This window comes from Chenopodium quinoa, unplaced genomic scaffold, assembly GCF_001683475.1.
Source record: "Chenopodium quinoa cultivar QQ74 unplaced genomic scaffold, ASM168347v1, whole genome shotgun sequence".
NCBI lineage: Eukaryota > Viridiplantae > Streptophyta > Magnoliopsida > Caryophyllales > Amaranthaceae > Chenopodium > Chenopodium quinoa.
In genome coordinates this window covers 3,484,683-3,506,550 of record NW_018744878.1, presented here as the reverse complement: position 1 = coordinate 3,506,550, position 21,868 = coordinate 3,484,683, and the positions used below count along the sequence as shown (strand labels likewise).

At 33.9% G+C, this 21,868-nt stretch overlaps 3 protein-coding genes across 3 annotated transcripts; 1 reads left to right on the top strand and 2 right to left on the bottom strand.

Annotated features, from left to right (window-relative positions):
* The first annotated feature begins 12,822 nt into the window (after positions 1-12,822).
* On the top strand, positions 12,823-13,580 carry LOC110705315. The gene is made up of 2 exons (XM_021883150.1): positions 12,823-13,248; positions 13,340-13,580. Exons 1-2 carry the CDS (start codon positions 12,855-12,857, stop codon positions 13,519-13,521), a joined length of 576 nt encoding a protein of 191 aa, XP_021738842.1. The 5' UTR covers positions 12,823-12,854; the 3' UTR covers positions 13,522-13,580.
* A 635-nt stretch (positions 13,581-14,215) lies between these two features.
* On the bottom strand, positions 14,216-15,435 carry LOC110705853 (protein MAIN-LIKE 1-like). Its single transcript, XM_021883786.1, has 2 exons — positions 14,311-15,435; positions 14,216-14,269 (listed from the first exon to the last, which is right to left on the bottom strand). The coding sequence occupies exons 1-2, from the start codon at positions 15,433-15,435 to the stop codon at positions 14,216-14,218; spliced, it is 1,179 nt and encodes a 392-aa protein (XP_021739478.1).
* A 6-nt stretch (positions 15,436-15,441) lies between these two features.
* On the bottom strand, positions 15,442-16,978 carry LOC110705852 (zinc finger protein AEBP2-like). Its single transcript, XM_021883785.1, has 2 exons — positions 16,877-16,978; positions 15,442-15,786 (listed from the first exon to the last, which is right to left on the bottom strand). Exons 1-2 carry the CDS (start codon positions 16,976-16,978, stop codon positions 15,442-15,444), a joined length of 447 nt encoding a protein of 148 aa, XP_021739477.1.
* Positions 16,979-21,868: the final 4,890 nt, after the last annotated feature.

Below are 21,868 nucleotides of genomic sequence, written 5' to 3'. Positions count from 1 at the left end.
AAAAAAAAAAAAAAAAAAAAAAAAAATTAAAAAAAAAAAATAATAATATGCTTCCTCCTCCGTTCTTTATTGCTTGACCCGTTTTTACTTTTACACTATTCATCACCCTTTCTTTGACCGTTTTTTGTGAATAATATGTTAGGAAAAATATATTCATGTATGATCTTTTTGGATTCGTCAGGAGAATTTAAGTTATTGATCGTTAAAGTTTTGCATTGGCAAACGTGATAAAAGAAACAGGTCAAGTAAAAAAGAACAAAGGAAGTATTATTTTAGTAAAAAAAATTTTTTTTTAATGCTCTAAATTTATAATCAAGCAAAAATAATATCAATCAACCAATCAATATCAATCATCAATACTATATACTAAAAGACACACCAGCAATAACACGTGTCATCTCCTGGTTTGTCCTTAGTTATTTTTTTATTTTGTTAAAAAAATATTTTAATTAAGGAAACAAATCATTTACAAAAATCACATAATTTTTTTTTGTACATATTCCCTACTGACATGTAATAATTAATATATTTAAAATAAAAGATTTATTCACAAATCTTTCTAAAAAATATTGGGCAATATATACCAAAAATAAATATTTTTAAATAATTAGTGACCTATTTTACAATTAAAAAAAAAATTGCTCGGATTTTTTTGCCTATTTTGTTTTAATTGTGTATTGGAAGCTACAATTAAAATTGCAAATATCAAAATTAACCTATCACATACTTTTATTGTTTCTTGACTAATTTATAATTATAATATTTCTCAATCAATAATATATAACTATATATAAAGATCACCGTGCATGGCATGGGATCTAACCTAGTTTGGAAGTAAAATGCTGAATATTTGAAATTTGTTATATACACCTAGTTGCGCTGTAAATCCAACTAGCTCGAGGTTAGTATTTGTTCTTTATTTGATGATTAGATCAAAAAACAATTATATTCTTTATTTGATAGTTAAATGAAAAAACAACTATCTTCTTCTTCAAAAAAAAAAAAAAAAAAAAAAAAAAAAAACCATCAAAATGAAAATAAAACAATCTCTCATGAATATCCCCCTCTCTAAAATTAAAAAATTAAAAAAAAAAAAACAATAAAAACAACATTTTTCTATAAGTGATAGAAAAAAAGGGATAACTTTCCTTTTTTTTGGAAAAATTGCTAAAAATAATACAACCTTTGGCCATTCTTTTTTAATAATACAACCTTTAGGGGGTGTTCATTTTAAACAAGACAAGATAAAATCAAATTTTCGGTAGGCTTTGAGGTTAGGAAAGGGGAGAGATGAGTTTTTGGTGGTGGGGTTGAGGAAGGGTGTAATATCCCCTACCCTTCTCCTACCTCAAAACTCGAATTTCGATTTAATCTTGTTTAAAACGAACACCCCCTAAAGGTTGTATTATTATAAAATAACTAAAATGTTGTATTATTAAAAAAGAATGAGACAAAGGTTGTATTATTATTAGCAATTTTTAAGTGCTCGGTTTGAATTTGTCGATAATTGTACGGGTATTAAAATTTTGTTTACCAATCAAAAGGAAAGAAAAATCTAATTTTTAATCTCAATCACTAGATTTGAATACTTGTGTGCGATGCTTCAATTCCAATACTTTATCCTAAAATCACCATAAACGGAATATAATACGTCAATATTTTTTTTAGGGTCTGTTCACATTTACTGAACTAAGCTGAACTGAACTGATTGGAGCTGAACTGAACTAAACTAAACTGAACTGATTGGAACTGAACTGAACTGAAATGAGCTGAAATGAATATTTTATGAGAGAGGGAAATTAAGAACTGAGCTGAACTGAACTGAACTCATTAGAGCTGAACTGAACTGAACTGATTGGAGCTAAACTGAACTGAACTGAACTGAAATTAAGTAGATGTGAACATGCCCTTAGAGCTTGAATTTCTTATACAAAGTAGATTTTTAAACATACCAAAGGAAGAGTAAAATATCTGATAAGGGTTTATATATGTTTTTCAAAATCACTAAGATTATACAGAAATGTTATCAAAACATCAAGTGAGTCAAGCCTTAATTGATTATTTGTTTGAGTGCACAAATAGATAGTTTTATAGGTGAAAATGATATAAAAAACAAAATTTGAGCTATACTTTCATTCAATACTTAAGCTAAGGGATTTAACTCAAGTAAGATCAAATTATATAACTTCAAACATAATTATGAGTGTTTTTTAAGTGTAAAATTTACGGTAAAATAATGTTATAGTGTTATACTACGTAAAGATAACTGTAAATACTTATAAGTAATTGTTACATGTTTTACAACAAAATTTGTGTTTTTCAAAATCTTCCAAAACATTGCAAATTTGCAACCATTATATATGCTAATCATTAATGTAGAGTTAGACATATATAGTGATTACTTAAACTTCTTCGAACTCCACTCTAATTAGCTAGGGCCTAAGAGATTTTTGCCACTACAATGTATAGGAACTAAGTCCAAAAATTAAGTTGGGCTTGAGAAGGTATTGGCCCAGCATGAATTACTGCAACATGAAATTAAATACGAAGTAGGACATTGAATTGAGCTCTCGTTTGGTTTGATAAAAATTAATTTCAATAAGAAAATAATTTAAAACTAATTTTAATTTATTAAAATATTTTTCTTATGAGATACATAATAAATGAACATTAGACATAAAGTTTCAAGCTCCAAGCACTATTCATAAAAATTGACTAGACAATATCGGTACTAATTACGGAGTAGATTTTATTATTTGGTTCCTTACAAGAAATGTTGGGAAGGAAAAGGAATATGAATGTGAAAGGGAGAGGGAGAGGATACACGAGAGGAAGTGTTAGAGACTAAAGAGGGAAATATGGCTCACTATCTTTACAAAATGAGTAATTTTTGCACCCAACCCCTATGAATATGATTTTATTAATCTTTGGAAGTTGTTTTAATCTTTCATAAATTAAACGGAAAAAAATTGGAAAAATTATTTTCATGAAATATATTTTATACCTAGTAGAGGGATTGTTATGTACACCTAGGTGTATGAATGTATAGTAGTACATACGGTACATCTATGGATATTTTGTTCTCATTTTGATGATTATTGCTTTTCATTTAATCATCAAATAAAGAGCAAAAACTAACTTTGAGTTAATTAGGTGTATGGTATACCTTCTAATCACTCTAAGGCAAACCCAAATAAGTGAATGTTTGTCATAGTTAATTGACCCATAAAATCATGCATTAGTCTTAGGTTAGTTTCACACTAATCAATATTGCAACAACTTCAAGAAAACATACATAAAAAAAAAAAAACATATTAAGGGTCTGTTCTCATTGACTGAACTGAACTGAACTGAACTGAATTGAGCTGAACTGAAATGAGCTGAACAGAACTGAACTGAAATGAATATTTTATAAGAAAAGGAAATTAGGAGCTGAACTGAACTGAACTGAAATGAACTGAACTGAACTGAGCTGAACTGAACTGAACTGAACTGAACTGAACTGAATTTCAACGTAAGAGAACAAGCCCTAAGAGTATTATGAAAATGATTTATTGATTACAAGATTTTATACTTTTTTCCTTTTCTTTTCTTTTTTTTTAAAATCATTTTTTTCTTTTTGAAACAAACAAGATTTAGTACTTTTTTTTTTTTGAGGGAAAGCGGTTAGTGCATTAATTCAAAGAAAGTGTATCCAAAAGTACATACGGGGAAATCTCATCTGGAACGAGAAATTCCCATAATTGTTCACGACCATAAGGCACTAACTTAGCTAAGTGATGAGCAACGAAGTTACCCTCACGCTTCACATGAGACCAAAAAATGGAAGAAAAGTTCGAACTAACAGCAATTATATCTTCCAACACGCAATCCACCGATGCCAAGGAGAAGGTGTTCTTCTTTATTTTGGAAATTAGCTGCAAACAATCTACCTCAAGAATTACATCATTGTAGCCCTGGTCCCTTGCCTTCCGTAGCCCAAAAAGAGAAGCCTTGCTCTCAGCAATCAAGGGCTCCCATTGCGCTCTCACCCTGCTAACTGCCGAGAACAGAATCCGGCTCCTGCTGTCACGAGCTATAGCACCAAGCCCCACCCATCCTTCATCAGAAATTGATGCATCCACATTGATCTTCACTACACCAGAGGGAGGAGGCATCCATGTTGTTCTTCCAGCAGGTTCATTCGGAGGAGAGGTGCCCCCATAAATCTTCTCTATATACTCACCATAGTCAACTACCAGTCTACTATGACGGAGGAGGAGAGCCTCATCAGCATCCCAGGCATTTTCGAAGACCCATTTGTTGCGTCGAAACCATATAAACCAAGAAAGGAATAAGCTTCTCTGATAAACCTCTTTTGAGAGATGTTCTGCCCATTTCAATAAGATCTCTCCAAAAGAACCAAAATTCGCCAAGTTGAGAGCTTCCCTACATCCACTATTCAGCCATAACTGATGCGCACTCGGGCACAAAATAATCGCATGGACAACCGTTTCATCAGCCAAATTGCAGCAGGGACAGAGAGGGTCTTCAATGAGATGGCGATGCTTAAGAAGACTACGGGTAGGCAGGGAATTGGAGCAGCAACGCCATAGAAAATGACGTACCTTCGGGGTAGTCTTAACATTCCAAATCTCAACCCAATATTTATTAAAATCATCCAAATTTAGGGAAGTACCTAGCAAGTATGCAGATTTTACCTCATAGTGTCCATCCTTAGACCATGCCCATGTGATGGAGTCATTTGGCAGACGCTCACTAATTGGGATTGCTAAGATAGCTTGCTTGTCTTGGTCATTAAAAATCTCCAATCTCTCCAAATTCCAGCAGCACCCCTCTACATCAATCAACTCTGCTACTTTATCACATAAATCGGACCTGCTAGCAGTAGTAGTAAAACGTCTGTCAACATTAACAAGCCATGGGTCGTTCCATATATTAATATTACGGCCATTTCCAACCCTCCACTGTAAACCTTCCTTCACAAGAGCCTTAGAACTCCATATACTCTGCCAAGAGTAGCTCGAAACTGGACCAAGAGCAGCCTCAAAAATGGACGTCTTCGGATAATATTTAGCCTTCAAAACCCGGCTAACAAGAGAGTGCTCATTTGTAGCAAGACGCCATATATGTTTACCAAGAAGGGCTACATTAAAAATCCCCAAGTCCCTAAAACCCATTCCCCCAAGGAACTTCGGTTGACATAATGCATCCCAACTCTTCCAATGAATCTTTCTACCCTTCTCATTCGACCCCCACCAAAACCGAGCCATCATACCATGAATCTCATTAATCAAATTGCTTGGGAATCTATACACACCCATAAGATATGTTGGAATTGTTTGGATAACGGACTTCAAAAGCACTTCCTTCCCGGCTCTCGACAACAACTTTTCTTTCCAACCTTGAACCTTCTTCCATATCCGATCTTTTACAAATGCAAAAACCGCTTTCTTTGATCTCCCTATCTCAGTTGGCAAACCAAGATATTTCACATGGCTCTCCACCATTTCCATACCAAGTATGGAGCTAAGAGTGATCCTAGAAGGCAATGGAACCCCTTTACTAAAAGATACTTCCGACTTCTCTAAATTAATCTTTTGCCTGGAAGTTGCTTCGTATTTGTTGAGAATATCAACAATGACTGAACATTCCTGTCGAGTAGCTCTAGTAAAAAGGAGACTATCATCTGCAAAAAACAAGTGAGTAATCTCGGGGCCATTCCTACTTGCCCGAACTCCATGGATCAATATCCTCTCCGAAGCCAATTGTAACATTCTAGAGAGGACATCATAAACTAGAATGAATAGATAAGGGGAAATAGGATCACCTTGACAAGATTTAGTACTTAATTGCTTAATGCTTATGACTCCCTTCTGTCCCTTGAAAGAATGACCCTTTTGGCCAAATTTTAATCCTAAAATGCTCTTCCCATTTACACTAATAAAAGACCCTTCAATTTACAATAATATTTATTCAAAATTAGCTTCCCCATGTAAATTTTTGTTTTTTCTATGTACTTTTACTATTATCTCTCTATTTTTTTGCAAATCCCAAATATATTTACCTTTTTAATGTACTTTTATTAGCTTTCTATACACTTGAATTTCCCATTTAAATTTCTTAATACCGGTGAAAATTTCCCAAAAATATCGTTCTTTTAGGGGCGGGGGGAGTACTTGTTAGTTGTTACAGCTTAGAACACAGGTTTTTCTTCCAACTTAAACTAAACATTAAAAAAAAAAACTAGTTTTAATCAACAAAAATCAATTTTGATAGGTTAATATTTAATATTAGTTTTTTTATACGAGTAATAAGTTTAAAATAGTACTGGTAGTTTTTACTACATGCCTATATATTATTAGTAAAGAAAAATATTGCATATGTTGCAATATGGTAAGTCAAATTAAATAAGCTGCTAATTAGTTACTCCCTCCGTCCCAAAAAGAACGACCCATTTGGGTTGATTACGCGGGTATTAAGGAAGTTAAGTAAAAAGAAGTAAAAGTATATTGGAAAGATAAATTTACATGGGGTTTGTAAAAAAAATAGAGAGAGAAGGTAATATAATAACATGAAAAATCAAATTTTTATATGGGGAAGCTAATTTTGCACCAATATTGTTGCAAATTGGTGGTGTTTTAATGCAAATGGATCATTCTTTTTGGGACAAAATTTTAGCCAAATGGGTCATTCTTTTTTGGACGGAGGGAGTATAAATTAAACTTCCTCAAATCAAAATTCAAATATTATTATACGGAGTAAAGCCAGGCTTACGTAATTGTATTTTTGAAGTGCTTTCACTCAATTACCAATCTAATTACACCTTGAATAAATTTCAAACACGTCATTAAAAAATGCTAGTTTGCCCTAGTTAATTAATCACGAATTAATTAAGTTTAAGGAATAAAATTGACACAACTAAATTTTGATTGCCGTTCAAAAAAAAAAAACTAAATTTTGATTCAAGTTCCTATTTTGACACGTTAGTGCGCATTAATACCACCCTACAACATTAATTGAGTAAAATGTACATGGTTATTGGCCCCCTCCACTAATTAGATTTTTATAAAAACTATAGAATATTGATATTACCAAATTGTATCATAAGGTTCTTTTATATGTATTATTATGTAATGTAGCATTACCAATATAATGTTGCAATTTTGTTGGAAAACTTTGATTTTGTCTGCCACTTTAAGGTAATTTTATCAACCAACGATTGTCATTTGTGGGAATCAACAAGGGCATGAAGGGACATAAGCAATAACCAAAGTGTCCTTGTTTTAGCTCAGTATATTTTGCAACTAGTAGTCTCCCAATTTATACGTGACTTTTTAATGCATGCACTTTAGTTAGGTGTGATATATGAAATATATAAAAATTTCATCATTATTTTAGTATTTCTTTTAGTCATGTCTAGTTCTTTTTCAAATGCAAATTGTTGTATAATAAGTTTAATAATAAATTAAGTGCGTCTTAGTGGGGCTGTATACAAATCAATATTGAAAGAGACTCAGATCACATACAAAGTCAACATAAAATCATAAAAATAATTGGTGTATAGAATTATTTCTTAGAGGATTTGTTTGATATTTTTATATGTTTTTCATCTTCCTCTTCTTATTCTTCATTGCAAGACAAAACTTGTTATTACTCACTTATGGATTCTAGCTCAACAATGAATTTTTTTGTTAAAACACTGTTAACTGAATATTTATTACATTGATATATTATATAAAGAAACTTGCATCTTGTCCCGGGTTGTATATTAAAATTTTCAAATACATTAAACTGATGTTGTATATGTTCCCTCCATCTTGCCCCCGGAGTATATCTTTCATTTTTTTTATTTTATTTTATTTTTTAAAAAAATTTACAATGATTTTAAATTTTTCTTGGGGAAATACAATGGTTTTAATTTATTGGTAATTTACATAGATTTTTGTGGTCCCTATGTCATTTTACGCACTTTCTTAAATTCTCTGTGTTTTTCTCCATATTGTAAAACATATGTAGAACAGAGAAAGTATGTTTCTATTGTTGACTATATCATATCGGTCATCAATACAACTAACAAGCATCATTTCATTGGTAATGCTTAAATAAACATGCAATATTTTATATGACATATCTATCATTTGACCCATATAATTTGAGCCATTAATATTTGGGTTTTATGACGAAGAAGCTCACAAATGAAAATTCCACTGGTATGATATATAAGTAGTGGATGCTCAAATAAGCATATAGGAAGGGAAGAAAAAAAAAATAGTGCATGATGAGTTGAGATTTTCTTTGTTACAATCATAGAAATGATCGTGTTATTCGTGTACAATGATAACGGTTTGTATGCCCCATATTATGTCCCATTGCATTATTATTAGAGCATACCCACCGGTGATCATTTTTTTGTGCGTAAGCCGTGAGGGCAAATAATGCAATAAAAATTTTGTTAAAAGAAAAAAAAAATAAGGGTAATAATAAAAGGGTAATGTTATACATAGCCCTTAGGGCTATATATAAGCATTGAATTTACTCTTGGAAAATGTATAAACTTAGGAATTCATGACAAAAACACGCGCAAATCGGTGTAATTAGTGTGTTTTTGTCATGATTTTCTAAATTTAAACAATTTTCAAGAGTAAATTAAATGCTTATATGTAGCCCTTAGGGCTATGTATAGCATTTTATAAAAATATAGAGAAGACTTGAAGACTTTACTTGTGTGTGGCAAGCCTCAAATCGTAGAAGTTGTTTTTTACATGCGACAAAATAATACTTTCTCTGTTTCTTTATTCTTGCAACATATACTTTTTTACGGTATTCAAGAAAAGTGGAGCTAATATGATTTAATACACTTTAAATGAGGGTGAGAGATGGTTAGGAGTATATAGTGCGTCATGAGATTAAAATAAAGAAAATAATACAACTTTTACCAAAAAAAAAAAATCTAATAATAGTGTATTGCAAATATTATGACATTTTCATTTTAGAGAAGTGTTACAAGTATAAAGAAATAGAGGAAGTATTACTGTTATTGAGAGTGAAATAAAGTTGTAGATTGGTTACTAAATTAGGGCGTTAGGGAAATGGCAAAAATAATGGAAATGATTCCATTCCCATCCAATTCTAGTGCAAGAAAATTGGAAATGATCAACGTATATTGCCACTTTTTTTTGGGGGGGTGTTAGAGAGCCACAACGGCGAGTGATGAGAATCGATCACAAGATTTTCTGGAATCGAGAGAGAAACTCTAACCACTTGAGCTATATCTCGCTATCATAGTCAGCTATTTGTGTGATTAAAGATTGAGTTGAACATGGGTCAAATTGACACAAACAAAATAATTATTAGTTGGTGCAAACGAGTAACAAATGAGAGTGGGGATTTAAACATGTGAACTAATCTACCATACACAATCATAGTAAACACTAGGCAATTGACACAAACTATGGATTAAAAAAAATAAGTTAAAAGGCAAAATACTTAATTTTTACTAATAGTACGCTCAAATAATTCCAAATTTTTGGAGTACGATTGAGTAAATTTAATAATTATTAAAACTTTTTAAAAACCTGAAAAAAAGTTACTGTAATATTTAATTAATAAAGTTTCCTAAAAGAAATCATTAAAGTGCTCCATTTGGTAATTCCAATGTGGGTTTTTCTTAGGAGGTGTTATAATAAGCCAACAACGCCATCACTAAAATGGGTGCTTACCTTCAACATGTCACAATGAATAACCCGTACGATATATAATTATATATTATATATATAAATTATAGAGTAATTAACTTCATTAGTCGATCTTTCTCCTATATCTCTAGCTTTTAATCATGAAAATTTCCGAATGCATTTAATAGGTAGTTTACAGAGGAATCAAATGGGTTTACAGCTCATGTTTGCGCAATGTTAATGATTCATTTTGTCACCAATTTTGAAAATTATATTTGAAAGTCATAAATCAATAATTTATGCATTATTTAGCATAATACTTAATAATTATATACAAGTATATTATGAAAATTCTATTAAATAAACATACAATGCATTTTCTGTGCAGCTGACCACATTGCATTGTGCGGCCGCTTGTAAAAGAAAGGTGTATGTAACCCCTAATATAGAGATGAAACAACTCTTTAATTCTTTATTATACTTATTGATAAATCCTTAAATAACAAAGTAACCCCTACAATAATTGAGTAAACCCTATATTACTAAGTAATCATTATAATTCTCAACTGCTATTTGTCGCTCCCAAATTACCAGGTAACGCTCCCTTTTTGACTTGAATGGACCACTATGCCCTTTATGCAATTTGGGTTATAAAAAGGACCTTGTTCCCCATTTGGACACAATACATGAAACAGTCCCCTCACTTCACGACATTGCTGTCCCGAGCTTCCCAAAATCGGTCCCCACGACCTTGCAACCAAATCGGTCCCCACGACCACCTAAATTTTCTATTTTAAAAAATCGTTAAATTTTCTGACGGGTCTTGGGTCATGGACGGCGAGTGGAACATACGTACGCCGGAGAATGCGTCGGATCATTCTGTAAGTTTTTTTTTTCGGTAATTAGGACATCCGCCTAAAATTTCCGGATGTCCTAGGTACATCCGCCTAAAATTTCCGAATGTACCATGGAACATCCGGAAATTTCAAGCGGAAGATGGGATCTGCCTAAAAAATCCGGATGTTCCATGGTACATCCGGAAATTTCAGGCGGATGTACCTAGGGACATCCGAAAATTTTAGGCGGATGTCCCTATTAATTTTTTTTTTTAAATGTTAAGTACATTTATTTAATTTTTTTTACGTTTATTAAGTTTTTTTTTATGTATTTTTTTTCGTGGTCTTGTGATTATTGTTGTGATTTAGTATTTGATAATTAATGTAATTTTGTTGTATTAATATGATTATTAGTAATATGTTTATTTTTTGTTTCATTATTATTATTATTATTATTATTTATATTATTATTATTATTATTGTTATTATTAGTAATATGTTGATATTATTGTTGTTGTTGTAGTTGATATTATTATTGTTGTTGTTGTTGTTATTTTTATTGTTGTTGTTGTTGTTGTTGATATTGTTATTATTAATTAGTAGAAATATAATTTTAATATTATTATTATTATTATTATTGTTATTATTATTATTTATTTATTAATTAATGTTATGGTCTTATAAATTGTTTTGTAGTTGTTGTTATAATTTTTTATTATCATTAATATTGTTATTGTTTTGTATTTGTTGTTATTATTATTAGTATTGTTATTAGTATTGTTATTATTATTATTATTATTATTATTATTATTATTATTATTAGTATTAGTATTGTTTTTATTATTTTTATTATTTTAATTATTATTATTATTATTATTATTGTTTTTATTATTATTATTTTGACATAAAGCATGTTTTGTTTAATTTGTATAGGATATGGAATCTGAGGAAGGCGGTGACGGTGTGAATTATAGTGGGAATTTAGTCACCGATACGTTTTTTCCTACATTTGACGATGCTGTTACATGGGCTGATGGTGTTTCCATAAAATTGGGATTTATATTGGTGAAATCGTCTTATAACAAAACCAGAGATGGTCGGCCGTATCGGTATTTGCGATGTGATCGGTCACGAAGGAGCAAGCCGAGAGATTTGGAGAACGCGATACGGAAGGACACCAAAACCAAAGCTAATGGTTGTCCATCCTACATCAATATATATTATGATGTCAGCACCGAAAGTTGGAAGATATTGCGAAAAATGATCACACCGGGACACATAACCACCCAATGATTGTGTACCCAGAGGGTCACCGTAAAGTGAGCGGATTGAGTCCGGGTGCAAAACAGGTTGTGCGGGACATGACAAAGTCCAAGGTTGCTCCCCGTAACATCATGTCCACTATTGCCGAGCAATTTCCTGATGATCATCCAAACATCCGACACATTTACAATTGCCGAAATGACTTCAGGATGGAGATGTCCGAAGGAAGAGGAGTTGTTCAGCAATTTCTTCATCTGGCGAGAGAGAGTAAATACATTTACTGGTTCACGAACGATGATCACAACGTTTTGCAACATGCATTTATGGTGCACCCGATCATGGTCAACATACTCCGCACATACCCACATGTCATAGGTATGGATTCTACTTACAAGACCAATCGATATAACATGCCTTTCTTTGAGATAGTAGGCGTGACACCGACAAACCAGAATTTTCTAGTTGGATATGTTTTCATGCGCGACGAGTGCACGACTAGCTATCGGTGGGTGTTGCAGAGATTAAGGGAGTTGATTGGGTTTGATAAAGAGCCATCTGTATTTATTTCAGACCGTGATCTTGGGCTATGTGCGGCTTTGAGAGAAGTCTTTCCAGGGACGTCCCATTTACTCTGTCTATGGCACATCAACAGAGATGTGGAGGCTAAGGTGACGAAGATGTTTGGAAACAAGACGGTTGGTGTCAGTTTTAGAGCTGGGAGATGGTTCAAAATCGTGAATGCAACAACACAGGCGGAGTATGATCGTGCTCTAACTGCCATGCAAGTGAGGTGGGGAAAATATCCGGAAGTGATTCAGTATGTTCAGAGAACTTGGCTTTGTCATAAGGAGAAATTTGTGAAATTTTGCACGAACCAGGTTCTTCATTTTGGTAACACCACCAACTGCAGAGTTGAGAGCCAACATTCAGCAGTGAAAACTTGGTTAGAATCATCCACAGGTTAGTTGTATTATTTTATTAGTTGTTCTCGTTTTTACGTAATTGTAATTGTATTAATTGTAATTGTATTTGAATGCGAGATTTGAGTTACCAGGTCCATGAACGGTGTGGATGTGCTATGCGTCTGACCCATGGTCTTCCATGTGCTTGCCAGATACATGATTCGATAGTTGCACAGACAGGATTGTATAGCAGCCAAATTCATTCTTTCTGGAAGATACTGGTTATTGGTGATGGTGTTAACATTCCTGAAGTGGTAAATGATTCGACCGAGGAGGCTGCACATTTTCGGTCCCTAATCGACGAAGTCATGGAAAGTGACCCGGCCGTACGTCGAAATGTAACGCGAATCATTGAAGAGGAGCTACATCCAGATCATTCACACCTTGAAGAACCACATATCAACCTTAACACTCGTGGTCGACCGAAAAGAAATAACACCAGGCGTGATCGTAGCTATTTCGAGCATGTGAACCGTCAACACACTCAATGTGGTGGTGACCCAGAACCAGGTAATACTAAAATTCCATATTTAATATAAAAATATGTAAACTTAATACTTGTAGCTTTACTAATAATTTATCTTTTAATTTTGTGTTGTAGATCCAAGTGACATTAGTCAATGCAGGTATTTGAACTTGCTTCCAGCCCCAATGTTGCCGTACATTTCGTCTTGGAAGGATGTCATTGGTGATGGGAACTGTGGCTTTCGTTGTGTTGCCGACTTCTTCTTTGGCGATCAAAATAAGTGGTTTGAACCCATGCATCACAGTCTTACCGCTTAGGGCACGCAACGGGGTTCGGTCACCGACTCGAGAGTTTGTGATTGCTACAGTTGGTGGATCACATTTTATCCGTTTTGACCTTGTACTTGATTCACCACTCCCGCCGATCGCCGGTTGGTGGACGGAACACCACGAGGATAGTGTCAATGGATGGGATCAAGCATATCAATTGAGAAGGGACATGTGGGATGCATTAGTTAGGTAGTTTGTAATGTACATTCACTAACTTTGAACATTTGTAAGAAAATTAGAATTATGAAATTAATTTTAAATGTATTTGCTTTTAATCTAACATGATATGCAACAAAACATCAAATATAAATAAAATAAGTGTCCAGTTTATACTAACAGAACATCTAATCAAAATAATCTAAAGTCCCATTTTGACTTCCAATCAAATACAAGCTGCTCAGTCATTGTTCGAGTCTCACTCGACATTTCAGGATACTCAGCTAGTGCTCTTTGGTGAATCTCCATGGACCGACCCATCCACTGCAAATCAAACAATAACATATTATAACACAAAAATCAATAGAAGTCATAGTTAATATAATAATAAGCATTAATACTTACGTAATCAGTGTTAGTCCGCTCAGGCAGGTTGCTTGTAACTCCTGGACTCGGAGATACCCGCGGGTGAGAAAACCTGTACAGCCACTGCATGTAATCGGGCGCAACCGAAGGAGCTGCAGCACTAAGCCTGGGTAGGGCACCTAAAACAACACTTTGAGATACCCCAGGGACAAACCTGTTCCACATCACAGCTGTCATCTCAGTCGGGAAGTCTACCTGATACATCTTCAAGTTAGTCGGCCTCTTGGCCTTTTCTGGCCTGATGATCTCGCGGGGAATGCCTTGCACGAAACCAAGCTGGCGCACCATTCTATCAGGCATGTACGGCTCAATGATGTTACGGTACTGGATGCAGCCAATGAATAAAGTGGGTGGCACTCGTAATGCAGGATCAGCTCCGTACGGTAGCCAGTTCACCTCACGGTCAGTAAGCGCATCAATCCTAGTACGAAAAGCTAACAGGCGCTCCAGGTTCTTGCTAGGACATCCCGCTCCTACATCCCAAGCAGACGCACGAGGCATTTGAAGGTCCCGGGTCAAGGTACCCTGCTGTGGCCGAAAGCACGGAAAGTACTCGTAAATCCACGCTTGCAGAAGCGTGAGACAACCAGCAATCGAATCAGCACCTTTCCGTGATGCCGTTCCCAGTTGCCGATACAAGTAGGCCAGTGCAGCTGTTCCCCAAGCATACTCGTTAATAGGGAAATCCGTGTGACATAGCTCGTGGAGGAAGGAAGGATGCGTACGGTTACCACTCTTGTTTACAAACAGTGTACCTCCAAGCACTAACCACAAGTATGCATCAAGCTGCTCACTAAAATCCCGGTCAACCGCCAATGTCGACTCAAAAATCTTATCAGTCAACACCCCACTACCCTGCCAAATGGTCTTTGTGCCGCAAACCTCAGACAGATCATCTGGAGTCATATCCATGGTGACCGAGCACGCGTCCCGTAACACGTCCGTGCTAGGAGTAGTGGACACCATATTGCCTGCAACCCGTAACCCAAGTATGTTGTACACGTCGTGCAGCAAGATCGTAATCTCCCCAAATGGCATGTGAAAGGTGTTTGTATCTGGCTGCCACCTCTCAACAAAAGCAGAAATCAACGGCCAATCAAGTCTCTTAAACATCAGGCCGGGCAAGTGAGACAACCAACTAGCATCAATCGCCGCAATGTCCTCCACAGATTGACGACCTCGCCAAGTGAACAAGTCAGAACATAACTTTGTCCTACTCAAACAGCGCAAAACACTACGCTCCTTCTCCATCCAGATATACCGTGCCACGTGACCGCCAAAACTAGGGATAACTGACCCATCCTCAGGCCCACCCGGCATCGGTTCCTACACTAACCATGCCTCTGCAGAGCTGGAAGTAGGCTGACTCGACCCACTACCAACAAATCTCCCAAACTGACCCCTATATACCATATGGAAATCCTGAGGGTCTTGTTCTTCATCCCGGTCACCAGCATGACTAGCCGAACATTCGTCTTCCTCGTCAGATATGGGTGCTCCACTTGCAGAGTACAAGGGCCGACTACTACCAGACTGTTGGTCTCTCGACCAACCACTAGTAGACCCGTATTGCTGCTGCTCGGGCTGAACCGGTGAAGATCGAGATGTCTGTCTCCTAACAGACGCATTCAGACGTCGTGATATTGCATGTCGAGCACCATAACCCTCGATCTACATAAAATAAAATAAAAAATCCGATTTTAGTAATAACAATAACAATAAACATAATAACCATAATAACAATAACAACAATAATAACAACAACAACAACAACAAATACAAATTAACAACAACAAATAAACTTAACAACAACAATAACTAACAACAATAACTAACAACAACAACAACAACAACAACAACAACAAATACAAATTAACAACAACAACAATAGCCATAATAACAATAATAATAACACTAATATCAACAACTATAATACTAATCATAATTAAAAATATTAATAATAGTACTACTAATAACACTAATAATAATATTATTATAACAACAACAAAAAAAAAAAAATTAAACAACAACATGCAATAACCATAAAAACCCTAATATCAAATTAGTTTAATAATAATACTAATCATATTTTTAAAAATAATAACACTAATAATAATAATAATAATAATAACAACAATAACAATAATAACAATAATAATAATAATAATAATAATAACAATAATAACAATAATAATAATAATAATAATAATAATAATATCAACAATAATAATAACAATAATAATAATACTAACCATAACACTTCAAAATAACAACAAAAATAAAAAAATCCAAAAAAAAAAAAAAAACAAATTAACAACAACAACAATAACCTTAACATTAATAATAAAAACCTAATATCAACAAAATAATAAAAATTATCATATTTTTAAAAATAATTACATTACAAAATATAATAAGCACAAAAACAACAACAATAATAATAATATCAACAATAATCACCATAACACTTCAAAATAACAAAAAAAAACAAAATCCGAAAAAAAAAATTAACAATTTTATTAACGCGCCAAAAAAAAAAAATATTGGAACTTCCGCCCAAAATTTCCGGAAGTTCCATGGAGGATCCGCCTGGAATTTCCGGATCCTCCATGGAACATCCGGAATTTCTGAGCGGATGTTACTTCCGCCCAAAATTTCCGGATGTTCCATGGAGGATCCGGAAATTCCAGGCAGATCTTCCATGGAACTTCCGGAAATTTTGGGCGGAAGTTCCTGGGGTCCGAAATTAAAAAAAAAATACCTCGTCTCCGCCATCGCCGCCGCCGCCGCCTCCACCGCTGCCACCAGCGCCGCCGAAGGTCCTCCCTCCGAAACTCAGCCTAATCCGCCTCGAATCACCCATTTTCTTTTGTGTTTATGATGATTGTTGTTTTTTTAAAAAATGAAGAACAATTTTTGAATTTTTTTGTTTTAAAAAAAAAATTGTTTTAGAGAGTTAGAGAGTAAGAGAGTTTGAGAGTAAGAGAGTTAGAGAGAGAAGTAAAGAAGTGAGAAATGTTGGTCGGGAAGGAAAAAACCGTATTTATATATTAGGGGTAAAATTGGAATTTCAAGAAAAAAAGGGAGCGTTACCCGGTAAAATGGGAGCGACAAATAACAACACCCTTATAATTTTAACAAAATACTTCTACAACACTAACAAATAACCCCGTATAGCCAATCACATATAAAAGTCATAAAAATATGGATACATTTTTTATTAGACATGGAAAAACAAATTTTTCCCAATTGACCCAAATCTAAATTTTAGCTTGAAAGTCAAACTTTTGGAAAAATAAATTCTCTCAAATTACTTGACCCAAATCTAATATTTACCTCAAAAGTCAAAATATTATGACCTGAATTTGATATGATTATATGAAGATTTTTATACTCTCTCAGCCCATAAGATTATAGTTTATTTTGTTTGTAATTTACAATTACAACTACATACAATTTGATAATAATAATAATAATAATAATAATAATAATAATAATAATAATAATAATAATAATAATAATAATAATAATAATAATAATAATAATAATTATCACTAGGGTAGGCTTTGCTATAGCTAGAGGAGTGGGGGTCCAGATTGTATCTCGGCTTCCCACTAATTTATTGTAGGTTGTATGACTTTTGTTTTTGAGATATAATAATAATAATAATTGTCACTAGGGTAGGCTTTGCTATAGCTAGAGGAGTGGGGGCCCAAATTGTATCTCGGCTTCCCACTAATTTATTGTAGGTTCTAAACTCTACTTTGTTTTACGTACTTGTCCTCCTAGTACTTTTGAGGTGGCTCAGCGCACTTTTGACGAGGCTCTCCGATCTTCATTAGAGCGTATCGTTACTGCTTCGGGGCCTGGGTTTGGCGATTGGCAATGGAGACTTGCCACCTTACCATCTGCATTTGGTGGACTTGGAGTTTATTCCGCGGGTGATGTTTGTCATTATGCCTTTCTTGCTTCTCGGTTGCAGACTGCTGGGTTGCAGACGAAGCTTCTGCGTCATACTGGTATTGTCGGTCTTGGTCACGCTTTTGAGGATGCGTTGAGTCTGTTTAATGGAACGGTGGAGTATGATATTTTAGGTAATCCTTGTGAGGTCGTTGCCCCTAAACTCATGAAGAAATTGGCATATATATATTTCACAAAGGTTACCGCTTCTGCAGAATCCACCTTTTCTTTGTCTCCTCGCCAGTCGGCATTGTGGAAGTCGCAGCAGGGAGACCACACCTCTGCTTGGCTTCGTACAGTACCTATTTCTGGGTTGGGTCAGACGATGAACGCAAAGTCATACCGATGTGTGATGTGTTACCGGCTGGGTATTCCATTGTTCTCTGTCTCGACGTCGTGCTCTGCTTGCTCTCGGGTTTTTACTGGGGATATTTTCGGTGGCCACGCGGTGTCGTGTGCTGGTATTGTAGGTATTAAACATCGGCATAATGTTGTTCGAGATACACTTGTTGATATTTGCTACAGATCTGGGATTTCAGCGAGAAAGGAGGTTGACTACATAGGGTTGTGTGGAGGGAATGACGGGGCTCTCAGACCTGCCGATGTGTTACTTTATTCATGGACTCGTGGTCGTGATGTATGTATCGACTTCACTGGGTCTTCTTCTTTGACACAGACAGAGCTATCTGACTTTTTTCCTGGACGGATTGTGGCTGATGCGGCTCATCAGAAGCGGGTTAAATATGAAACTCGTTGTCGGGTGATTGGCTATGGATTCATTCCCTTCTCCTTGCTTGAGGAATTAGAGAAGGAAGCTGTTGCGTTGCTGAAGCGGATTCAGAGGTTCTCGACGACGCAAGACATTGTGGCTCGTGCTGCAGCTCATATTTTCACTAAGCCGGGTAGGCTTTGCTATAGCTAGAGGATTGGGGGCCCATATTGTATCTCGACTTCCCACTAATTAATTGTAGGTTGTATGACTTTTGTTTTTGAGATAAAATAATAATAATAATAATAATAATAATAATAATAATGTAGGGTGTTGTTTAGAATCTTTGGATTATTTGTCTTAATAAATGCTTTAAGATTATTATAACACAATAATTAAAGTTATTAATGATAAAAAATTTACATTGCTGAACTTGTACCATCAAAGATTCAAAGCATGAAATTTTATTGAGACGAAGGAAATATCATAAATTCATAAAGACATTTTAGGCCCAAATAGGTAAAGGAAAGACTTAATATATTTGTATATTTAAAATAAATAAATAAAAAAAAAGAAAGGAAAGACTTTACTCAGTTTTTTTTCTAAATCTAAATAAAAAGGCTATATTTTATATATATCCCTTACATTATTGATCAATCTCTATTTTATTGTTTTCTAAAATTTTCTTTTTAAGTTCTATATAGATGATGAGCTGTTGTTGTGAAAATCTCCTGGCATTGTTTATTCGATTATCTCTAAGCTTTCATTCACTCACTAATTCACTATATGATCTATATCAGATCATCTCATTTAGACAGTTGTCAACCTCATTTTCTAAGTCATTTGACTATCTGGAAAGCAATTTAATTTCTTTCTAAATCAAACCTTGGCTTCTAGAAGGTGAGGCTTTGTTACCTCTTTAACATTTGGTAATTTTTGAAACTATAATATTAATTAATGAATATTTTATAATAGTCATTTGAAATATGAGTATCATAATGTTTTTATGATTATATAATTAATAATAATTGACATATTTTCTCCAAATATTTTATGTAATTTTATTCTTGGTATAAAATAGTATTATTAACAATTTTTTATTATTAAATTTATAGTTTCATTTATGTAATTTTTATTAGTATTCTATAGTTTCTCGAAAATAATTCTTTTGTGTTGGATTCAATTTTAAAAAATTATAATGTTTGCATTGTAGATATTAGGAGAGTAATTATGTCCATCTCATAATGTAAAAAAAAAATAAACCGATTATATTGTTTATCATTGAAATAATATGGTAGTTAGGCTATAAATAGTGATTTTGCCCCATGTTTAGAAAATTATTTTAGGAACCTAAGCTTATTAGGAGGTAAAATTTTATGAGGCACCTTAAGGCCTGCTCACATTTACTGAACTGAGGCTAAGCTGAACTGAACTGAATGAGTTGGAATGAATATTTTATGAGAGAAGAAAATTATGAGCTGAAATGAACTGAACTGATTATTGGAGCTGAATGAACTGAACTGAAATTAAGTTGAAGTGAACAGACCCTTATATACAAATAGAAGTACAATTTTAGCTTTACTTATAAAATTATTGAAATTGAGACGTAATTTTGAGTACTGTCTCAAGTTATATAAGGCGTGAAGTTATTTTATTTACTTGTATATGTCTCGTTGGAGTCTTTACCTTTTTTTTTTTCTTTTTTTTTTTATTTTTTAGTTGAAGATTTTTGTGTTAAAACCTTTTTATTTTATTTTAACAACTAATAGTACTACACTACTACTGAATAGCTCATACTCTGAATACATGATACAATAATTTAGATATTCTATTTAATTTGACCCTAAATTGAACTTAACAAATTGTATGAACTACTAGTACTAGCAAAATTAAGTTTTTTACAACTACCTTCTTACATACTTTGTATGAAGCAAGTGAAAATAAGGACTAATAGTAAATAGGGTTGAGCACATATCAAAAATCCAGTTTTATGAACTTTTAGATTGGATACACGGAATATCCAAATTAAAACTTATTAATTTGAAGCTTTTTTTTTTTTTTTTGTTTTGTTTTTTTTTTTCAATGACTAAAATATCCAAAAGTTTGGATATTTGTACTAGATATCCAATATTTAATTATTTTCGAATATTGAATATCTGAAAATTTTGAATCAGATATCAATTCTAATTTTAATATCGGATTGATTAGTTTTGATAAGTTGAAACTCAAGTCCTTTTTTTTTTTTTTTTGAGAAATTAGAGTCGGATTTAGAAATATACCAAGTACTCCGTATAACAAATATATAGTAAGAAGAGTGATGAAGGAAGAATTATTAGGAAACCATTGAAAATACTTGGCTCCCCAGCCCATTGGATTGGATTCTCATTCCAATAATATTCTGATTTCAAGAATGATGATGTTATAAACGGAACTGCGGGAACAAAAACAGTAAGAACAAAGTTACCGAAAATTAGACCTAGTCGCGGACTATGTCGCTTTCTTTAGAACATTAACGGCACTGCCCTGAAAATGTGCAAGCAGTTCGTACTAAACCGGATGTTCCCCAGGATAAAACAGCCTTTCTCTATTGTAATTATACCGGTGGAACTGCACAAAACCACCGGGCAACTAAACACCGAAAAGAAAAGAAACTGCTCGAGGGTTTTGTTTTTGTGAGGAAAAATAGAGAGGAGAAGAAGATTGCTTTCTGTATTTTTTGTGTATCAAAAACAGGAAATCAACACGCCTTTTATAGGCAAAATTGCAACGTAACTGCTGTTGTTTAATTAGGCACTAATCACGCAATTAAAACGGTCATAAGTTGAACGTTCAAAACGGTTACAGAAGATTAATGCGTGGAAAAACGTTTAGCACAAAATCAGTGAAAACGTTTGCATGATTAACGCTCCATTAATCAGTTTTGAAAAAACGGTCAAATGTAATCAGTCAAAAACGTTTAGCAAAAATCAAGGAACTAATCACGCAATTAGCCTTGTCCAAAAAATAAGTTTATTTAATAAACCCGACCCGACCCGACCCGGTTCGGCGCGCGCGTGTGTGTGATAGATGGTTTACCATATAGGT